The following is a 16,748-nucleotide window of genomic DNA, read 5'->3' as shown; positions in this document are numbered from 1 at the left end:
TTAAAAATACTGAGAAACAACGCCCGATACCCCAGACTGGGCAACATGAGGCCCTTCTCCCCCTTCCCACACTCACTATAACATCAATCCAAAACGTACATACAATCCAACAGATAACGACGATTAACATACCTCTTCGTTATCTTCGTCCACGTACTTTATCTGGATGTTTTTCAGATCAAACGAAACCTTTACCTTTTGGGGAACAAAAAAGAAAGGATGTGATTATTTAATATACATATCTAGCACCTCGAGGATAGGCTCAAATTAGCGTAATACCTCCTTAAAATGTAGAACAAAGATCTGAAATAAGGAATAGGGGACATAAAGAGACCACGGTTTCATGCATGCTGCCTACACCTATCACCAGTCTTAAACAATATATATAGGACGGTAAAGAGCTTTTAAGATGTCCAAAAGTCATGGGACTGGCCTGAGCCCTGCGAGGAGCCATGCTGTGTAATCGACATTACAGAATCAATCAGTAATGAGTCATTTCTTTAGTGCCATGAGCAGAACATGTAAAGGGGAAGATAGTAACTTTGCCAAAACAGAAATACAAGAGGATATTATAGTACATTGACTGCAATGCTCAGAACAGCCCGTAGAGTACACCTCAATAAAAATAGCATTTGGAAGATACATGGTCATGTAACCATACAGTCACCCCTTAGAAAGCATAACCACATGAAAAAAGAATGGGAGAAAGTAGTGCAGCATAACCATATATTTAGCCCCTAGAGGGCATAGTGCATTACATATTGTCAAGGCTAGCAGGCCTACTGCAATGATATTACAAACAAGGCCCAAACATAACTTCTCCCATCTGTAAAAAAAAAGTTCCAACCATGAAAGAGACTAAAAAGATAACGAATGATGGTAGGGATAATTTTTTGGGAGTCCCCACTATCACAGAGATGATGTAGACAGAAAGAGCACATTGTAGTCAATGGTTTGAAGGTGGTCCCATTGTCCTAGTACCACCACAGGCTCAGTTATGAGCAAAACATGTGCAGTAAAAGTAATGCCCTGCAAAGCATTAGGGGGCAAATTTCAGTGCCCTGAATATTTTTGTATGTTGTTATGATTGTAATGCTTAGAACAGGCCCTAGAGGACACCACAATGTAATTTGGATTTGAAAGAAACATGGGCATATAATTATATAGTTAGACCCTAGAGGGCATAACCACACAAAAAGAAAATGGCAAAAAAGAATGCAGTGTAACCATGTATTTAGCCCCAAGAGGGCATAGTGCATTACACATTTTCAGGAGTAGCAGGCCTATAGCAATGATATTACAAACAAGGCCCTTAACCCCTTCGCTGCCAGGCCTTTTCCCCTCAGGTGCAAGGCCCTTTTTTTGTTATTTGGGGCAGTTTGCACTTAGGTCCGCATAACTTTTTGTCCACATTAGCTACCCACGCCAAATTTGTGTCCTTTTTTCCAACATCCTAGGGATTCTAGAGGTATCCAGAGTTTGTGGGTTCCCGTGAAGGAGACCAAGAAATTAGCCACAATACAGAAAAATGTTTTTTTTTTTTTAAGTGGGAAAAAAAGGCTGCAGAAGGCGGCTTGTGGTTTTTCCCCTGAAAATGGCATCAACAAAGGGTTTGCAGTGCTAAAATCACAATCTTCCCAGCTTTCAGGAACAGGCAACACAATTTTGGCATTTTACTGGTACATACTCCATTTTTACTCTTTTTTTTGCTTTCAGTATCCTTCCAGTTAATGACAGAAATGGATGTGAAACCAATGCTGGATCCTAGAAAGCTAAACATTTCTGAAAAGTAGGCAAAATTCTGAATTCAGCAAGGAGTAATTTGTGTAGACCCTAGCCTACAAGGGGTTCCTACAGAAAATAACAGATGAAATAAAAAAATAAAAAATAAATTGAGGTGAAAAAACACAGCCATTGTTCTTGACGTTTTACTCTGTAACCTTTTCCTGTGATGTCAGATTTTTTAAAGCAATATACCGGTACGTCTGATGGGCTCTTCTGGTTGCGCGGATATATAGGGCTTGTAGGTTCATCAAGAATCCTAGGTACCCAGAGCCTATGAGCTGCACCTTGCAATGGATTTTCATTCTATACCGGGTATACAACAATTCATTTGGTGAAATATAAAGACTGAAAAAATAGGTATCAAGGAAACCTTTGTATTTCCAAAATGGGCACAAGATAAGGTGTTGAGAAGCAGTGGTTATTTGCACATCTCTGAATTCCGGGGTGCCCATACTAGCATGTGAATTACAGGGCATTTCTCAAATAGATGTCTTTTTTACACATTGTCTCACATTTGGAAGGAAAAAATGTAGAGAAAGACAAGGGGCAATAACACTTGTTTTGCTATTCTGTGTTCCCCCAAGTCTCCCGATAAAAATGGTACCTCATTTACGTAAGTAGGCCTAATGCCTAGCGACAGAAAACGCAACAGACACATCACATTTTTACACTGAAATCTGACGTGTTTTTTTGCAATGTGCCTAGCTGCAGATTTTGGCCTCTAGCTCAGCTGCCATCTAGGGAAACCTACCAAACTTGTGCATTTTTGAAAACTAGACACCTAGGGGAATCCAAGATGGGGTGACTTGTGGGTCTCTCACCAGGTTCTGTTACCCAGAGTCCATTGCAAACCTCAAAATTTGGTCAAAAAAACACTTTCCCCCCACATTTTGGTGACAGAAAGTTCTGGAATCTGAGAGGAGCTACAAATATCCTTCCACCCAGTGTTCCCTTACGTCTCCCGATAAAAATGGTACCTCACTTGTGTGGGTAGGCCTAGCGCCCGCGACAGGAAATGCCCCAAAACACACCGTGGACACATCACATTTTCCCAAAGAAAACAGAGCTGTTTTTTGGAAAGTGCCTAGCTGTGGATTTTGGCCTCCAGCTCAGCTGGCACCCAAGGAAACCTACCAAACCTGTGCATTTTTTAAAACTAGACACCTAGGGGAATCCAAGATGGGGTGACTTGTGGGGCTCTCACCACATTCTGTTACCCAGAATCCTTTGCAAACCTCAAAATTTGGCCCCAAAAAAACTTTTTCCTCACATTTCGGTCACAGAAGGTTCTGGAATGTGAGAGGAGCCACAAATGTCCTTCCACCCAGCGTCTCCCGATAAAAATGGTGCCTCACTTGTGTGGGTAGGCTTAGTGCCCGGGAAAGGAAATGCCCCAAAACACTATGTGGACACATCAAAATGATCAAGTACAAAACGACCTGTTTTTGCAGTAGGGGGGCACCTTCATTTTTGGTCCTGGGCTCAGCAGCCATACAGGGAAATCTACCAAACCCAGACATTTCTGAAAACTAGACACCTGAGGGGGTCCAGGGAGGTGTGACTTGCGTGGATCCCAGTGTTTTCTTACCCAGAATCCTCAGCAAACCTCAAATTTAGCTGGAAAAAAAAAAAATCACATTTTCCCCACATTTCTGTGTGGGATCACCGCACCGGGTCAAATTTCCTAACACCCAACGTTCCCCTCAGTCTCCCGGTAAAAATGATACCTCATTTGTGTATGTGAGGCAAGTGCCTGTGACAGGGAAGAGCCAAAAACATGTTGAAATTGAGAGGGAAACAAAGCGGGTCCAAAAGGGCAGTTAGGAAAAAAAAAATTTTAGACTGACAAGTGAGGAAGAATTTTTATTGGTATAGATGAGACAATGCTGGGTGGTAGGAAATATGTGGATTCCTGCAGATTACAGAAGGTTCCATCACAAAAATGTGGGAAAAATGTGTAATTTCCAGCAAAGTTGGCGGTTTGCAGGGCATTGTGGGTAAGAAAATGGTGCGGGGTGCATGTGAAGCACACCACCCTGGACTCACTCAGATGTTTAGTTTTCAGATGTGTCTAGGTATTGTGGATTTTTCTACATGGCAGCGGCCCGAAGTCCAAAAAGTGCAGCCCTCACCATTCCAAATGGGACGATTTTGAGAGTTAGCCAAGCTCTCATGGCCCAAATGTAAAACCAAAACCCAAAATAATTAAATGTCCTCTTGCTTGCCATGGGATAAGATGTTTTAGTGTGTGGGGGGGAGAGCTGAAAGACTGTTACCCCCTTCAGTTAGGGTGGGGGCATAACCATGCCCATACTGGTTGGTATTCACCACCACACTTTTCTATTTTTTATTTTTTATTCCCTGGCTTCTAGTAGACTTTCTGGGGCGTGGCCGGCAAGAAGGCCGATCGGCAGCACTAGGCGAGTGCTCCCAACCCCGGCTAATTAATCCTACATGATCCTGTCACCCCGGACGCCCGCTGACCAGGCGGGTGGGTCCTGGAGTCCTCTGGAGCGGAGGTGAGGACGCGGGGAGCAGCAGGGGAGAAAATATAAAAAGGAGCCAAACGCCGAAATCGGGCAGCAGGGGAGCGCGTGGGAAAAGCGCCTGACCCCACGATGGCGGGCGCGATCGCGGGTGCAATGTGAAATGCAGCAAAAAACGTCCGTATGAGGCAGTGGAGCAGCACGATTTTGATGAGGATGATCCTGAAAGGGGGCCCCCTCAAGATGAGGTATTGATTGGACTTTGGCACCACAATCCCACCAGCCCCCCCCTGAGAGTGGATGCAGAGCTGGAGTTGGGCCTCCCCGCTGGATTGGAGGCCTGTGCGGTGGTTTGGGCAGTGGTGGAGTGTGGTTGCTTGCCGCCTGTGGGGGGCGCTCAGGCATTGGACCTTTGGGGCTTACAGCGCTGCATTGGGCATACAGAGGCAGCTGGAATCACCGCTGGACTGGTTTTTGAGGAGGTATTCCCCTACAATGGTGATCTGACTAGTGATCCTAGGTTGTCCAGCTCTGGAGTGCGAGATTTGCAAGCTGTGAATTGGGTACGTTGGATCGAGTGCGACGCTTGCGCTGCTCCTACATGTGCCGGCACCCCACTACTGTGAGGGTTTAAAGACTGAGCGGTGTTGGGTGGCGAGGATACGGAGCGCGATTGCCTGCCTTGCGCCTGGAAGGATTTAGCCTGGCATTAGGTGTGTTCCTTCGTAACTGACGCTTCATCAGGTGGGTACCATGGGCAAGGATAGAACGCATAAGGGTATGTGGCAAACTCGAATGGACCAGTACACAGCGCAAAGTTCAGGTGCGGGTTTACAAAAAGATCCCTCAAGCGCCTTGGAAAAGGGAGCGGAACCCACCGGGGCGCAAATCCTGGCTACCATTGAGTCCTCACGGCATGCAATGCAAACTCAGATTGCAGCCATATCGGTTGATGCCAACCTGCTACGAGCGGATCTACGAGTGGTGGCGGAACGCTCGGTGGCCACTGAGAAACAAGTGACGTGCCTGCAGTCTGAGATGGACACGGTGAAGGCCTCCATGGCCATCCCGGAAGCTAAAACACACAAACTGGAAGCAAGGGTTGAAGATGCGGAAGGTAGGGCGAGGCGGTGTAACCTCAGTATAGTGGGCTTTCCCAAAGGGGTGGAGGGGGCGAATGTTGAAGCTTTCCTGGAAGACTGGATCCGTAAAACGTTGCCTGGAGCCGCCTTATCGGCTGTATTTGTGGTGAAATGTGCGCACAGGGCCTTAGCAGCGCCGCCGCAGCCGGGAGCCCCTCCACAAACGATTATAGCCAAGGTCCTTAACTATAGAGACCGTGATGTAATTTTGCAGGAGGTGCGCAAACATGGAGATCCTACATTTAAAAATCACACCATCCGTTTTTTCACCTGACTACACCAGGATGGTGTATCTGCTGCTGTATCCAGCCAAGTTGAAAGGTCTCAATGCGGGTCGCTCGCTTTATTTTTTAATCTCCTGAAGCGGCTTGGGACTGGTTGGAGCAGAACGATGTGGCAGAAACGCCGGACTCCCTGGTTGGAGAGAGTGACTGGAGACCCGGGGGACAGCAGAGGTGCATACTGCAGCCCGCAGGAGCACCAGACGCCACCGCGCCGGCAGAGGAAGCCGAGTGATTGTTCGTTCGGACAGCACCCTGGGTTTTGACCGTCGGAGACAGGAGCGAGAGGAGGCTAAACTGTTGGTTCAAACTGTCATATCAGAGGCGTCCTCTCGCTCTGGGTCCCACTGTGTTGCAGGCAGACTGTCTCCGGAAGTGGGACCTGAGGACACCTGAATACTTAATTGGCCCTTCCGTTGTGGTTGGAGCCACGTACTTTGGTTTTGGATGATTCTTTGAGGACTTCCCACTGTTGAATCCTCCTCCTCTCTCTGACCCTCCCCTCTCCTCTTTGTTGCTGCCTTTGGATGAGAAGTGATGGGGGTCCGGGTTGATGATTGTTCCGGGGGATGCTGTGGAGTGGTGGAACTGAGCAAACCCCCCCTGTTGTTGTTGGTTATATTTGTGGGTACAGTGTATGTGAGGGCCGGACGACTGGCGTGGGGCGGAGTGTTGCAGTGCAGTCTGGGCCTGAATCTAGCTATCGAGCGGGAATGGCGATCGCCCCCAACTTCTGGATTATAGAAGTGATAGCGGGATACACACATGATTGGGCAGACACTAGTTGTGGGAGGTGTTTACCCGGGGTGGGATGGGTAACTTTTATGTGGGTTCTTGTTTGAGTTGGAGTTCTGTATTTTGACACTGTAAGCACTGTGGGTGTTCTTCTGCTTAGGGGCATCGACTTACCTGGGTGCGCAAGCGCTGAACCGGGGGATTGTGTTGTGGGGGCTGCATGTGGGTGGAGGTGGGGGACGGCCCGGAGATGTGGTGGGGTGTGTGGGTGGAATTAGACTATGGTGGGGACCTTGACACGCATAGTTACGTGGAACATTAAGGGGTTAAACTCCTTTGTGAAGCGCTATAGAGTACATACGTATCTTAGGCGGCTTGCCGTAAATATTGCTCTCCTACAGGAGACTCCTTTGTGAAATGAAGAGCAAAAAGTGCAGAATAAGTGGAGGGGGCAGCTATATTCGGCTACCTATTCCTACTACGCTAGAGGGGTTTCTGTCTGGGTGGCCCCTGGCACTCCCTTTATATTACAAAGCCTAAAAGCAGATGTGCAGGAGCGTTACATATTTCTGCACGGCACACTACATAGCCGTGAGATCTGTCTGTTGAATATCTACACCCCTAACACTGATGATGCGGGGTTCTATCATTAACTCCAACAGAAATTAATATCTTATACTGGGATAACTATCCTGTGGGCTGGTGACTTTATTTGCATCCTCGATGGAGCGCTTGATAGGGACTCCCCGAAGATGAATACGAAAACGCATATGGCTGCCAAACTGCGGAACGTTATGAGGAATCTCCACTTTGTAGATGTGTGGAGAGAAATGTACCCCTCGTCTAGAGTACTTTCGTGTTACACACTCACCCATGGGGCTTACAGCCGTTTGGATAGATTTCTCCTAGCCAATGATGGCTCCCTGGACGTTCACCGAGTTGTTTACCAGGCCCGTTTTTTGTCAGACCATGCCCCCTCCTTCTGGAGTGTGAAACGCACTTGCCCAGGCCTGCGATCCCTCTGTGGCGATTGCGTCCAGACTTACTAGGAGATCCGGAAAACAAAAAAGATTTCCAGGATGTGCTAGTTGGATACTTTCATACAAACTGGAGTACGGCAGGGACTCGAGGCTTAGAACGGGAGGCTCTGAAAGTAGTTATTAGAGGGGAAAGCCTTAAAAAAACATATGGAATCTGGGAGCGTCTGCACCGGGAGCTCACACGGCAGGAGGAAGTGTTGGCAGCCATACAGCGCCAGGTTGATAGTGGCGACGCTTTGGAGGCGGATTGCCTTGAGGTGCGAGGTAGAATTGTGGACCTCTGGGATAGACTAGAGAATTATGTCCATCGGAATTATAGGCAGCGGCTATTCCGGGAAGGAGACCGCTCCGGGCATATGCTGGCTTGGCTTCTCCGGCAAGAGAGGTCCATCCCCATTATCCAGATGCTCCGCGACTCTTCTGGGGAAAGGATTGTAGGGCAGTTGAGGGTGAATGCGCACCTGTGTGAGCATTTGCGAGTTATCTATACCTCACCTTGGACAGTGGGTGAGACCCAGATTCAGGAGTACTTGGATGATCTCCGGTTGCCTCGCCTTACGGCAGCCCAGGTGGAGCAATTGGAGGGAGAGGTTACATTGGAAGACCTGGGAGAGGCATTGAGTTGTGTGGCGACCGAGAAAGCGCCTGGTCCGGACGGGCTACAAGTCGAATTTTATCGTACATATTCTGCTGTGCTTCTTCCACGATTGTTGGAAATACTCCATGAGGCGCGAAGTGAGGGTCTGCTATCGGAGCATATGCGAGAAGCTTTGATAGTTATGCTACCAAAGCCAGGAAGGGAGGTTGATGACCCGGGCTCGAATAGGCTGTTATCCATGCTGAATGTTGTTGTTAAATTACTAGCTAAAGTTTTGGCCTCTCGTTTGAGTCGAGCGGTGACACATTTAGTGCAGGGAGATCAATGCGGTTTTATGCCGGGGAGGGGGACTCATATGAATATACGTCGCTTATCGCATATACTTCACGAGACTCACGGCTCTGCATTTCCCACATCGCTAGTGGCACTAGATATGGAGAAAGCGTTCAACACCTTGTCCTGGGACTACCTATGGGAGGTGATGCGCAGGATGGGCATTGGTCCTGTCTTCTTATCCTGGGTGCATCTTTTGTACTCAGCACCCCGGGCGAGAGTGCGTACGGGGGCGATTGTGTCAGATTTCTTTATTATCGAATACAGCACACAGCATGGTTGCCCCTTGGCGCCACTGCTGTTCGCGTTGGCTATGGAAGCTCTAGCTATTCAATTACGGACTGGCTTGGATAGATGGGGCATCCGTGTGGGGACGAGAACGCACATCATTTCATTGTATGCAGATGATGCTCTAGTGTACGTCACAGAACCTGAACGGGGGGTCCCCCTCTTGTTGGGAATGATGGATAATTTTGGGCAGGTGTCGGGCCTCCGCGTTAACAGACACAAAACTGTGTTATTCCCGATGGCAGGTCTGTTGGGGATAGAGGCATCGGAGTTGCCCCAATTGGGCCTATCCTGGGAGACTGAGTCCTTTTCATATTTAGGCATCCGGGTTGCGCACTCGCCGCAATTGCAATTCAATTTAAACATGGGAAGAGTACTGGAAGGCCTCTGTGCCTCTGTTCAGTTTTGGACCTCTCTCCCACTATCAGTTATAGATAGAATCGCACTCAGCAAAATTATCTTGCCGCCCCACTGCCTATATGTTATGCAGAATTCACTCTTGTGAGCTCCCTCTTTCGATATTCTGACAGCTTGATAAATTGCTCTTATCCTTAGTCTGGGTGGGCAAAAGATGTTGAGTCCGCATGGAAGTTTTGAAATTGGACCTGGCTGATGGTGGCTTGGGACTGCCAGACTTATACTTCTTACCCGGGTTGCAACAGTACACAGCCCAGTGGTGTGAGGATGCACCCAATTGGGAAAAGGAATTGTTAGCTGATTCTGTCTGTGTGGAGTGCCTCCCGCATATACTAATGGGCAGCTCTGGGATTCCGCAAGGCACTCCCTATCTGGTGGAGCAGGTGTCGAAAGCTTGGGAGAGGGCAGTGGTGCGGGTCCTGCGCAAGGCCCCATATGCGCGCCTGCTTCCCCTGTGGTGGGTCCGACCCTTTGCTAAGGCTGCTGAGGTAATGGATTTTGCACACTGGCGTGAAGGGGGTTGCAATAATGCTGGTGACTTGTTTCATAACGGCACGTACATTACGAGGGATGAGGCAGAATCCTTGTTTGGAATAGGTCCAAGGCAGTTCTTACAATATGCGAATGTCTCGCAGACGGTCAGAGGTATTTGGACATCTTTTCCGGATGAGCCAGTTGAATCTCGCCTCCTGGCGTTAATACTTGATCCTGGAGGTGACCGTGGTCTGCTATCCCGAACTTACAAAGCTCTCATGGGTGACAGACTGACTGGCACTCAGGGGATTAGAGACCGATGGGATACTAGTCTTGGAATGGTGCTCACAGATGGGGAGTAGAGTAGGGCCTGTTCTCTGGTGCGAGATGCGACTAGTAATGCTAGGTTTAATGTGGACACACTTCTATTACTTACATAGAGCATACGTGACACCTCAACGCTTAAATAGAATATTTCCCTCAAAGCCGGACAGTTGTAACCGTTGTGGAGAGCAATCGGCTTCATTTGAACACATGGCGTGGGTCTGTGTCTCTATCCAACCTTATTGGCATCAAGTGGTGAAGATGCTGAGGGAGGTGACAGCTGTGAGTGCAGGTGACGATGAAGAACTGCCTGCTGGGCCTGATCCCAGTCCTTAAAAAAGGGTCGTAAAATGGAATATAGATTTGCACAGTTGGGGCTTTTATTGGCGAAAAGACGCATTGCGGTCCGTTGGGCCAGCCCACACCCCCACTGCATGTTACCTGGCTGAGTGATTTAGCTGAATGGGCTACCGCAGAGGAATGTCGCTTGCGGAGGGTTTGATTGGATGAGCATGCTGACCGGCATTTGGAGCTCTGGCATGTCATGATTAATGAGTTGACTGGCGTGCAGGAGAACGAGGGAGAGGGTCCTTTGACTGATGCGTCTGCTTGTTGAGCCCTGGTCGTGGTCGAGCCTTAGAGTACTGGGTTCGAAGGTTCCTGAGGCATGGATGTGTGTTTTGGTGATCATGGGAAGGAGCGCTCCCATTCTTGATACACGAGGAGAGTTGCCTTGAGTGACCCCCTCACTCCCTCCCCCTGGCTCCTGTGTCGTTCTGGGATGCTGCTGTGATCCCCCTCTGGTGCACCGGCCCTATCTGCCTGTTGCACTGGATGAATGACGGTCATTAGAAGCGCTATCCACTGGTCTGTCGATGCCTACTATACTTACAGTGTACTGTTGTTGGTTAATGAGTTACAATGTACTGCACTGTCTCTGTAAGGTGGGCACTGCTCTATCGGTCTGCTTGTGGAAGTCATGTTGGGTGGGTCGCCCTAATCTAATATCACTGATGCCTTATCTCTTTATGCACGCTCGGATAGAGCAGATGTGTGGACTTGGATCTGGAGCCTTTAACCTGTTATTGGCATAGAATGTGCGATTGGACTGATATTCCCCCCCAAAGCACTATGCTATAATGTAGTACATAGTTGTATGTGTTTATCTTATGCATAAATAAACAATAAAAAAAGAATCTCTGGTTTCTAGGGGCTTCTGCCCCCCTTGGGGGCATACTGGCCTAATAAAAATAGGCCAATCTGCTCCCGAGGGGGGCAGAAATGCCCTACGAGTAATTCTGACCCATGGGGAGTGACCCTTGCCTAAGGGGTCGCTCCTCACATATAAAAAAATAAATAAACAAACAATTTTTTTTTTATCCCTAGTGTCTAGCTGCTTTTGCCCCCCCCCCCCCCGCCCTGGGGGCAGATCAGCCTAATTATAATAGGCCGATCTGCCTTATGGGGGGTCAGAAAAGGACGAAAAATATTTTGCCACCCCGAGGAGCAGCCCTTGCCCAAGGGGCCGCTCCCCTCATTCAATAATATTTTAAAAAAAAACAAATTCCCTGGTGTCTAGTGCTGGGGCAGATTTGCCTAATAAAAATAGGCCGATCTGCCCCCAAGGGGGGCAGAAATGGCCTTAAAGTAATGTTGCCCCCCCCCCCCTCCTGGGGAGCGACCCTTGCATAATGGGTCACTCCCCAAATATATATATATATACAAAAAAAATTATCCCTGGTGTGTAGCGGCATCGCGATCGAGCAGCAGAAATGCTGAGAAAGACATCAAAGGAAAGGAAAGGCCTTTCCTGTCCTTTGATGCCTTTCTCGGCCACTCCACGTAATCGTAGGAGAAATGCAAAAGCAGGCCTCTGATGATGTCAGCGTGCGACTGGACGATGACATCATCAGACACCACAGGAGGGTCGGGAGGGGTGGAAGGGGAAGCGAGTCCCCTTCAATCCCTGCCCAGGGGAGGGGGGTGCGAGGCCCCTGGGGGGGAGGGAGTACTAGAGCTTCCCCTGAGGGCCCCTACTTGGATGTAACGTTTACGTCCTGTGCTCCCAAGCCATGCTGCACAGGAGGTAACCGTTGCGTCCAAGGCATCCGAGGGGTTAAAACACAAGCTACTGCCAGCTGTAAAACAAAGGTTCGAGCCATGATAATGCTTAAAAAGACAATGAATGGAGGGAGGGGTTATTATTTTGCTGTCCCCACTAACCAAGTGTGGGGACCCAGAGATGTTGTAAAAAGAAAGAGCATGTTGTTGTGAACATTTTAGTGGGGGTCCCATTGTTCTAGGACTACCACAGGCTGAGTTACGAGCACAAATGTTTTGTAAAAGTAATGCCCTGCAAAGCATTATGGGGTGAATTTCCTGAGTGCAGTGAATATTGTAGTATCGGCTCTCCCGCTGTGCCGGAAGAGCTGCTTTCGCTTTGAGGATTTCTTTTTTAGCTAAAACATTTACCAATATTAAGGGGGTTATTACAACTTTGGAGGAGGTGTTAATCCGTCCCAAAAGTGACGGTAAAGTGACGGATATACCACCAGCCGTATTATGAGTCCCACCTCCTCCAAAGTTGTAATAACCCCCTAAGTGTTTTAAGGGGAGAGCCACAAGAAATGAGTCTGATTAGGTAACTGTGAACAATGCGACCAGCGCACCAAAACCGCCAATCGAGTTCATGCGGTTGTGCCTGTTCGCGCTGAGCGATATGGCAGCCATGCAGCACCAAGGGGAGACACAAAAGAAAAAAAATAGTTTGCCAACCCTGAAGTACATCAGCAATCATGCAATAATCCATGTAGCAGGGGCAGTCTGCAAGGTGTGACAAAAACAGCCTCAAGGCGGGACAAACGTAAAGCATTCAGCATTTACATCACAGGATTTTTGAAAGGCAAGCCCAGGAACCAATGAAAGTGATGGGCGTGAGATAGGCATGGTGAAAAGCCCACAATACTTAAAACAGGTCAAAGCGCTTGCGTGCTGGACTTAATGGGAAGAGAGAAGCAGGGCCAAGAACTACATACGTTTTTCCTCCAACAAACACTAAGGAATGAGTTTGTGGGGCGCAACAATTTATTTGCATAAACAAAAAGAGAACTAATCACTCATTTCAACCTTGCAAATTTCAAGATTCAGCAATGATACACTTTGTATTAAATTTTGCATTTATTTTTACATTTATTTTACCTCAAAAATATTATAAAGAAGCATTTACAATGCAATTGGTCTCATAACTGCTTGAGTTAGAGCTATTGGTGGTGTAAATACATACAGGACTTTTCTTGCCACATAATTCCAGTAACCCTGCAAATAACCAAACGGCTGACAAGCCTATTGGAATAATCTTTCAAACAAGGCCCTTACAAAATAAACTATTCCCAGCAGTAAAACAAACATTCCAGCCATAAGAGAGCTTAAAAAGACACTGAATTGTTTGAGGGGTTATTATTTTGGGGTCCCCACTAACCTAGTGTGGGGACCCAGAGATTATCTAGACAGAAAGAGCACATTGTGGTGAACGTTTTGAAGGTGGTCCCGTTCTATTAGGACCACCACATGCTGAGTTATGAGCAGAAATGTATTACAAAAGTAATGCCCTGCAAAGCATTATGGGGCGAGTTTTTGTGCCACAAACGTTTTAGTATGTTAACTGTAATGCTCAGAACAGCCCCTAGAGAACACCACAATAAACAAAACATAACATTTGGAAGAAACATGAGTATGTAACCATATAGATAGTCCCTAGAGGGCATAACCACATGAAAAGAAAATGACAGAAAGTAAAGCAGTGTAACCCTATATATAGCCCCTAGAGGGTGTAATACATTACATATTTTCAGGGCTAGCAGGCCTATTACAATGATATTACAAACAAGACCCTTAAAACATAAACTATGCCCAGCTGCAAATCAAGAGTTCCAGTCATGAGATCACTTAAGAAGAAACTGAATGGTAGGAGGGGGGTTATTATTTTGGGGTCCCCACTAACCTAGTGTGAGGACCCAGGATGATGTCGTCAGAAACAGCACATTGTTGTGAATATTTTGAAGGTGGTCCCTTTGTCAGTGGATCACCACAGGCTGAGTTATGGCCAAAATGTTTTGTAAAAGTAATGCCCTGCACAGCTTTATGGGGCGAGATTCTAAAGTGCAGTGAATATTGTAGTATTATCTTTCCCGCTGTGTCAGAAGAGCCACTTTGAGGATTTCTTTGTTTTTAACCTAAAACATTTACAAATTATAAGTGTTTTTTTAAAGCTATGGAGCACAAAGGAGAGAGCCTAAAGCAAAATTGGAATGACTCCGATTAAGTGACAGTGTGAACAATGTGACGAGCGCTCCAATACCACTGATCGAGTTTGCACTCTGAGCGCTATTGCTGCCATTGAGCGCGAATGGGAGATACAAATAAAACAATTAAGAGCGGTCCAATACCGCTGATTGAGTTTGCGCTGTTAGCACCACGGCTGTCATGAAGCGTGAAGGGGGACAAAAGGAAAAAGTAGTTTGCCCACGCTCAAGTATATTGGCAATCGTGCAATTATCCATGCAATAGGTGAGTCTGCAAGGCCTAACAAACCAGCCTCAAGGCGGGACAAATGTGAAGCATTTACAAATGACATCAAGGTATTTTTGAAAGGCATGTCCAGGAACGAATGAAAGTGATGGGCATGGGGTGAGCATGGGTAAACTTCACAAAAACATTACCACAGGTCAGAAAAACAGCACTTGTTCACTGCTATTCTTGATCTAAAAATTACTAATACATAGTCATTTTTAACAAAAATCCACGTACATCAAAATTATAAAGGATGGAACACTATTGAAAACCAGACCCTTAAAGAAAGCAGTTACAGGTTTGCAATTATGACAGCTTTTGGCTGATTTGAGTAGCACTAGGGTGTGAAAAACAGCTTTGGTGACCTTCTTGCTAATACAAACAGGAGTTTCCAGATGCTGGGTGCCGGTTCGGCAGACAGGCTAGCAATGTGCATTAATTTTTCCTAAATATCAACATAGTTGTTTGTGGGATATGGACTCATCCTTATGCACTATGGACTTTGATGAGGAGAACAGAACTGCGAATAAATACTACTTAGTCGCCGACCCTATCGATCCTCAGTCTTCAATCACCAATATGGGAAAGGTGTTTGGCTTGCACTGTACCCCATTTTCTCTGTAATCTAATCAGGTTTCAATTTTCATCTGTCACAGGGGCCAGACATGAATGTACTGGGGGGGTGTTTAATTTGCTTTTGGCATCAATGTAAATACACAGAATTTCGAAAAAAGTGCATGAAATGTGTAATCATATGAAATCCATGTCTTTCATTGTGCAAAATATTTAAGTGGAAGATGCAGCTTAGCATCACTTTTTTGGCACCAACACGCGCTTACATAAAAGTTCATGAAAGCCACTCGCATTCTTTTGTTCCTGTGCGTTTATACCAATTTTTACAGCTAATGACGTGTTTGTAGTAAAAAAAAAATTTACGCAAATGGTTTTTAACTACGCAAAATGGCTTAACCTCAGGATTTGAAAGTAAAAAGCATAACTTGAACTCCCTGAAAGTACTCTAGTTATGCAGGTTTATTGCAAATTTCGCCCAGTCCCAGAATGTACCAGTCAAGGTTGAAGCTAGTTTCAATGATAAATTTATATCTATAGATATATATATATATATATATATATATATATATACACACATACATATATTACCTAGGTAGTTATAGTTAGGACCTAGTTTCTATAGAAAAAGCTGTTTTTTGCTTGCCTGTATCTTTGGCGCTGCTTGACGAATCTTCACAAAAGTTTCCCAAACAATTTGGCAGTCACATGAGCGGCTGTCCGGAAAGTTTTAGGGTGATCCCTCAAGCTGGGGTGAAATTTAGATTGTTTCCAATGTTAATTCCCATAGGAAAAAATTTAACAGCGATAGCGCAAAAAACACTGAATGGAATTACACCAAATTTGGCAGAAAGGTATTTCTTGGTCCAGAAAGAGCCCTTTTTGTTATTTGGTGTAAATCAGTTGAGTAGTTTCTGAGAAATTTAGGAAAATCCAAATTTGATTATATATAGGGATGTAAAGGATTCGTTAACCCCTCCCAATTTCATGCTGAAATCTGATTGGCTTATGACACACAAAAGTGGTGTTTTCAGCTATCTTGGGACTCGGCTAAAGCAGAGTCCCAGAAGAAAAATAATAAAAAATACAAAAGGGGCCAGGGTAAGAACACCCTGATTCCTTAGCTCTGGCGTTCGGCTCCCAAAGAAACCACCCCAGGGCTAAAAAGCATTATTTCTTTATTTTTATGGTTGGATCCGCGGCTCCACTGTAAAAGCAAAAAATTAAAAACAAAGCGCAGTCTCCTGCACTTCGTTATCATAAACCCCTCCGGGTGGGCCAAGTGCTGGGGGCAATTTTAGAGAATTTGGGGGAAGGGGGTGGGCCTGGGGACCACCACCTGCCCAGGGCTTATAAGGTATATGCAGGGAGGCCCGTGCTTGGTCCCCTCCCGCTCCCCCAGGGACCTCCACACTGGGGCGTTTAAGAAATAATATGCGGGGGGCCTGTGCCATCCAAACCAATTCCCCCCCCCCCCGGCAAAATATTTATAATTTATTCTCAGGTTGGCCGCGCTGCCACCCTTCTGACCCAGGGCAACATTAATAAAAAAGAAAAGGGGGTCGCGCCCCGGTGACCACCACCCACCCCAGTCACATACTTAATAATGTAAAGGGGGTTACCCCCCGGCTATCTTAACATTGTAGGGGAGCCATGCCACCCCCTCATGGAGCCACAGATTACCCTGGGGACTGCCACCTTCCAGA

General features: G+C 46.7%; 1 protein-coding gene across 2 annotated transcripts in view; it reads right to left on the bottom strand.

Moving 5' to 3' along the window:
• The window catches only part of NBR1 (NBR1 autophagy cargo receptor), a 751,844-nt gene that overhangs the window by 670,162 nt on the left and 64,934 nt on the right, over positions 1 to 16,748 (bottom strand). For both annotated transcript variants that reach the window (XM_069237768.1, XM_069237769.1), the window contains exon 3: positions 133 to 195. In XM_069237768.1, the coding sequence (XP_069093869.1) occupies positions 133 to 195 (63 nt within the window). The remainder of the gene's footprint in view (positions 1 to 132; positions 196 to 16,748) is intronic.

This window comes from Pleurodeles waltl, chromosome 6, assembly GCF_031143425.1.
Source record: "Pleurodeles waltl isolate 20211129_DDA chromosome 6, aPleWal1.hap1.20221129, whole genome shotgun sequence".
NCBI classification, from domain to species: domain Eukaryota; kingdom Metazoa; phylum Chordata; class Amphibia; order Caudata; family Salamandridae; genus Pleurodeles; species Pleurodeles waltl.
Note: the sequence above shows the minus strand (reverse complement) of the source record. Positions and strands in the feature narration are given on the sequence as shown.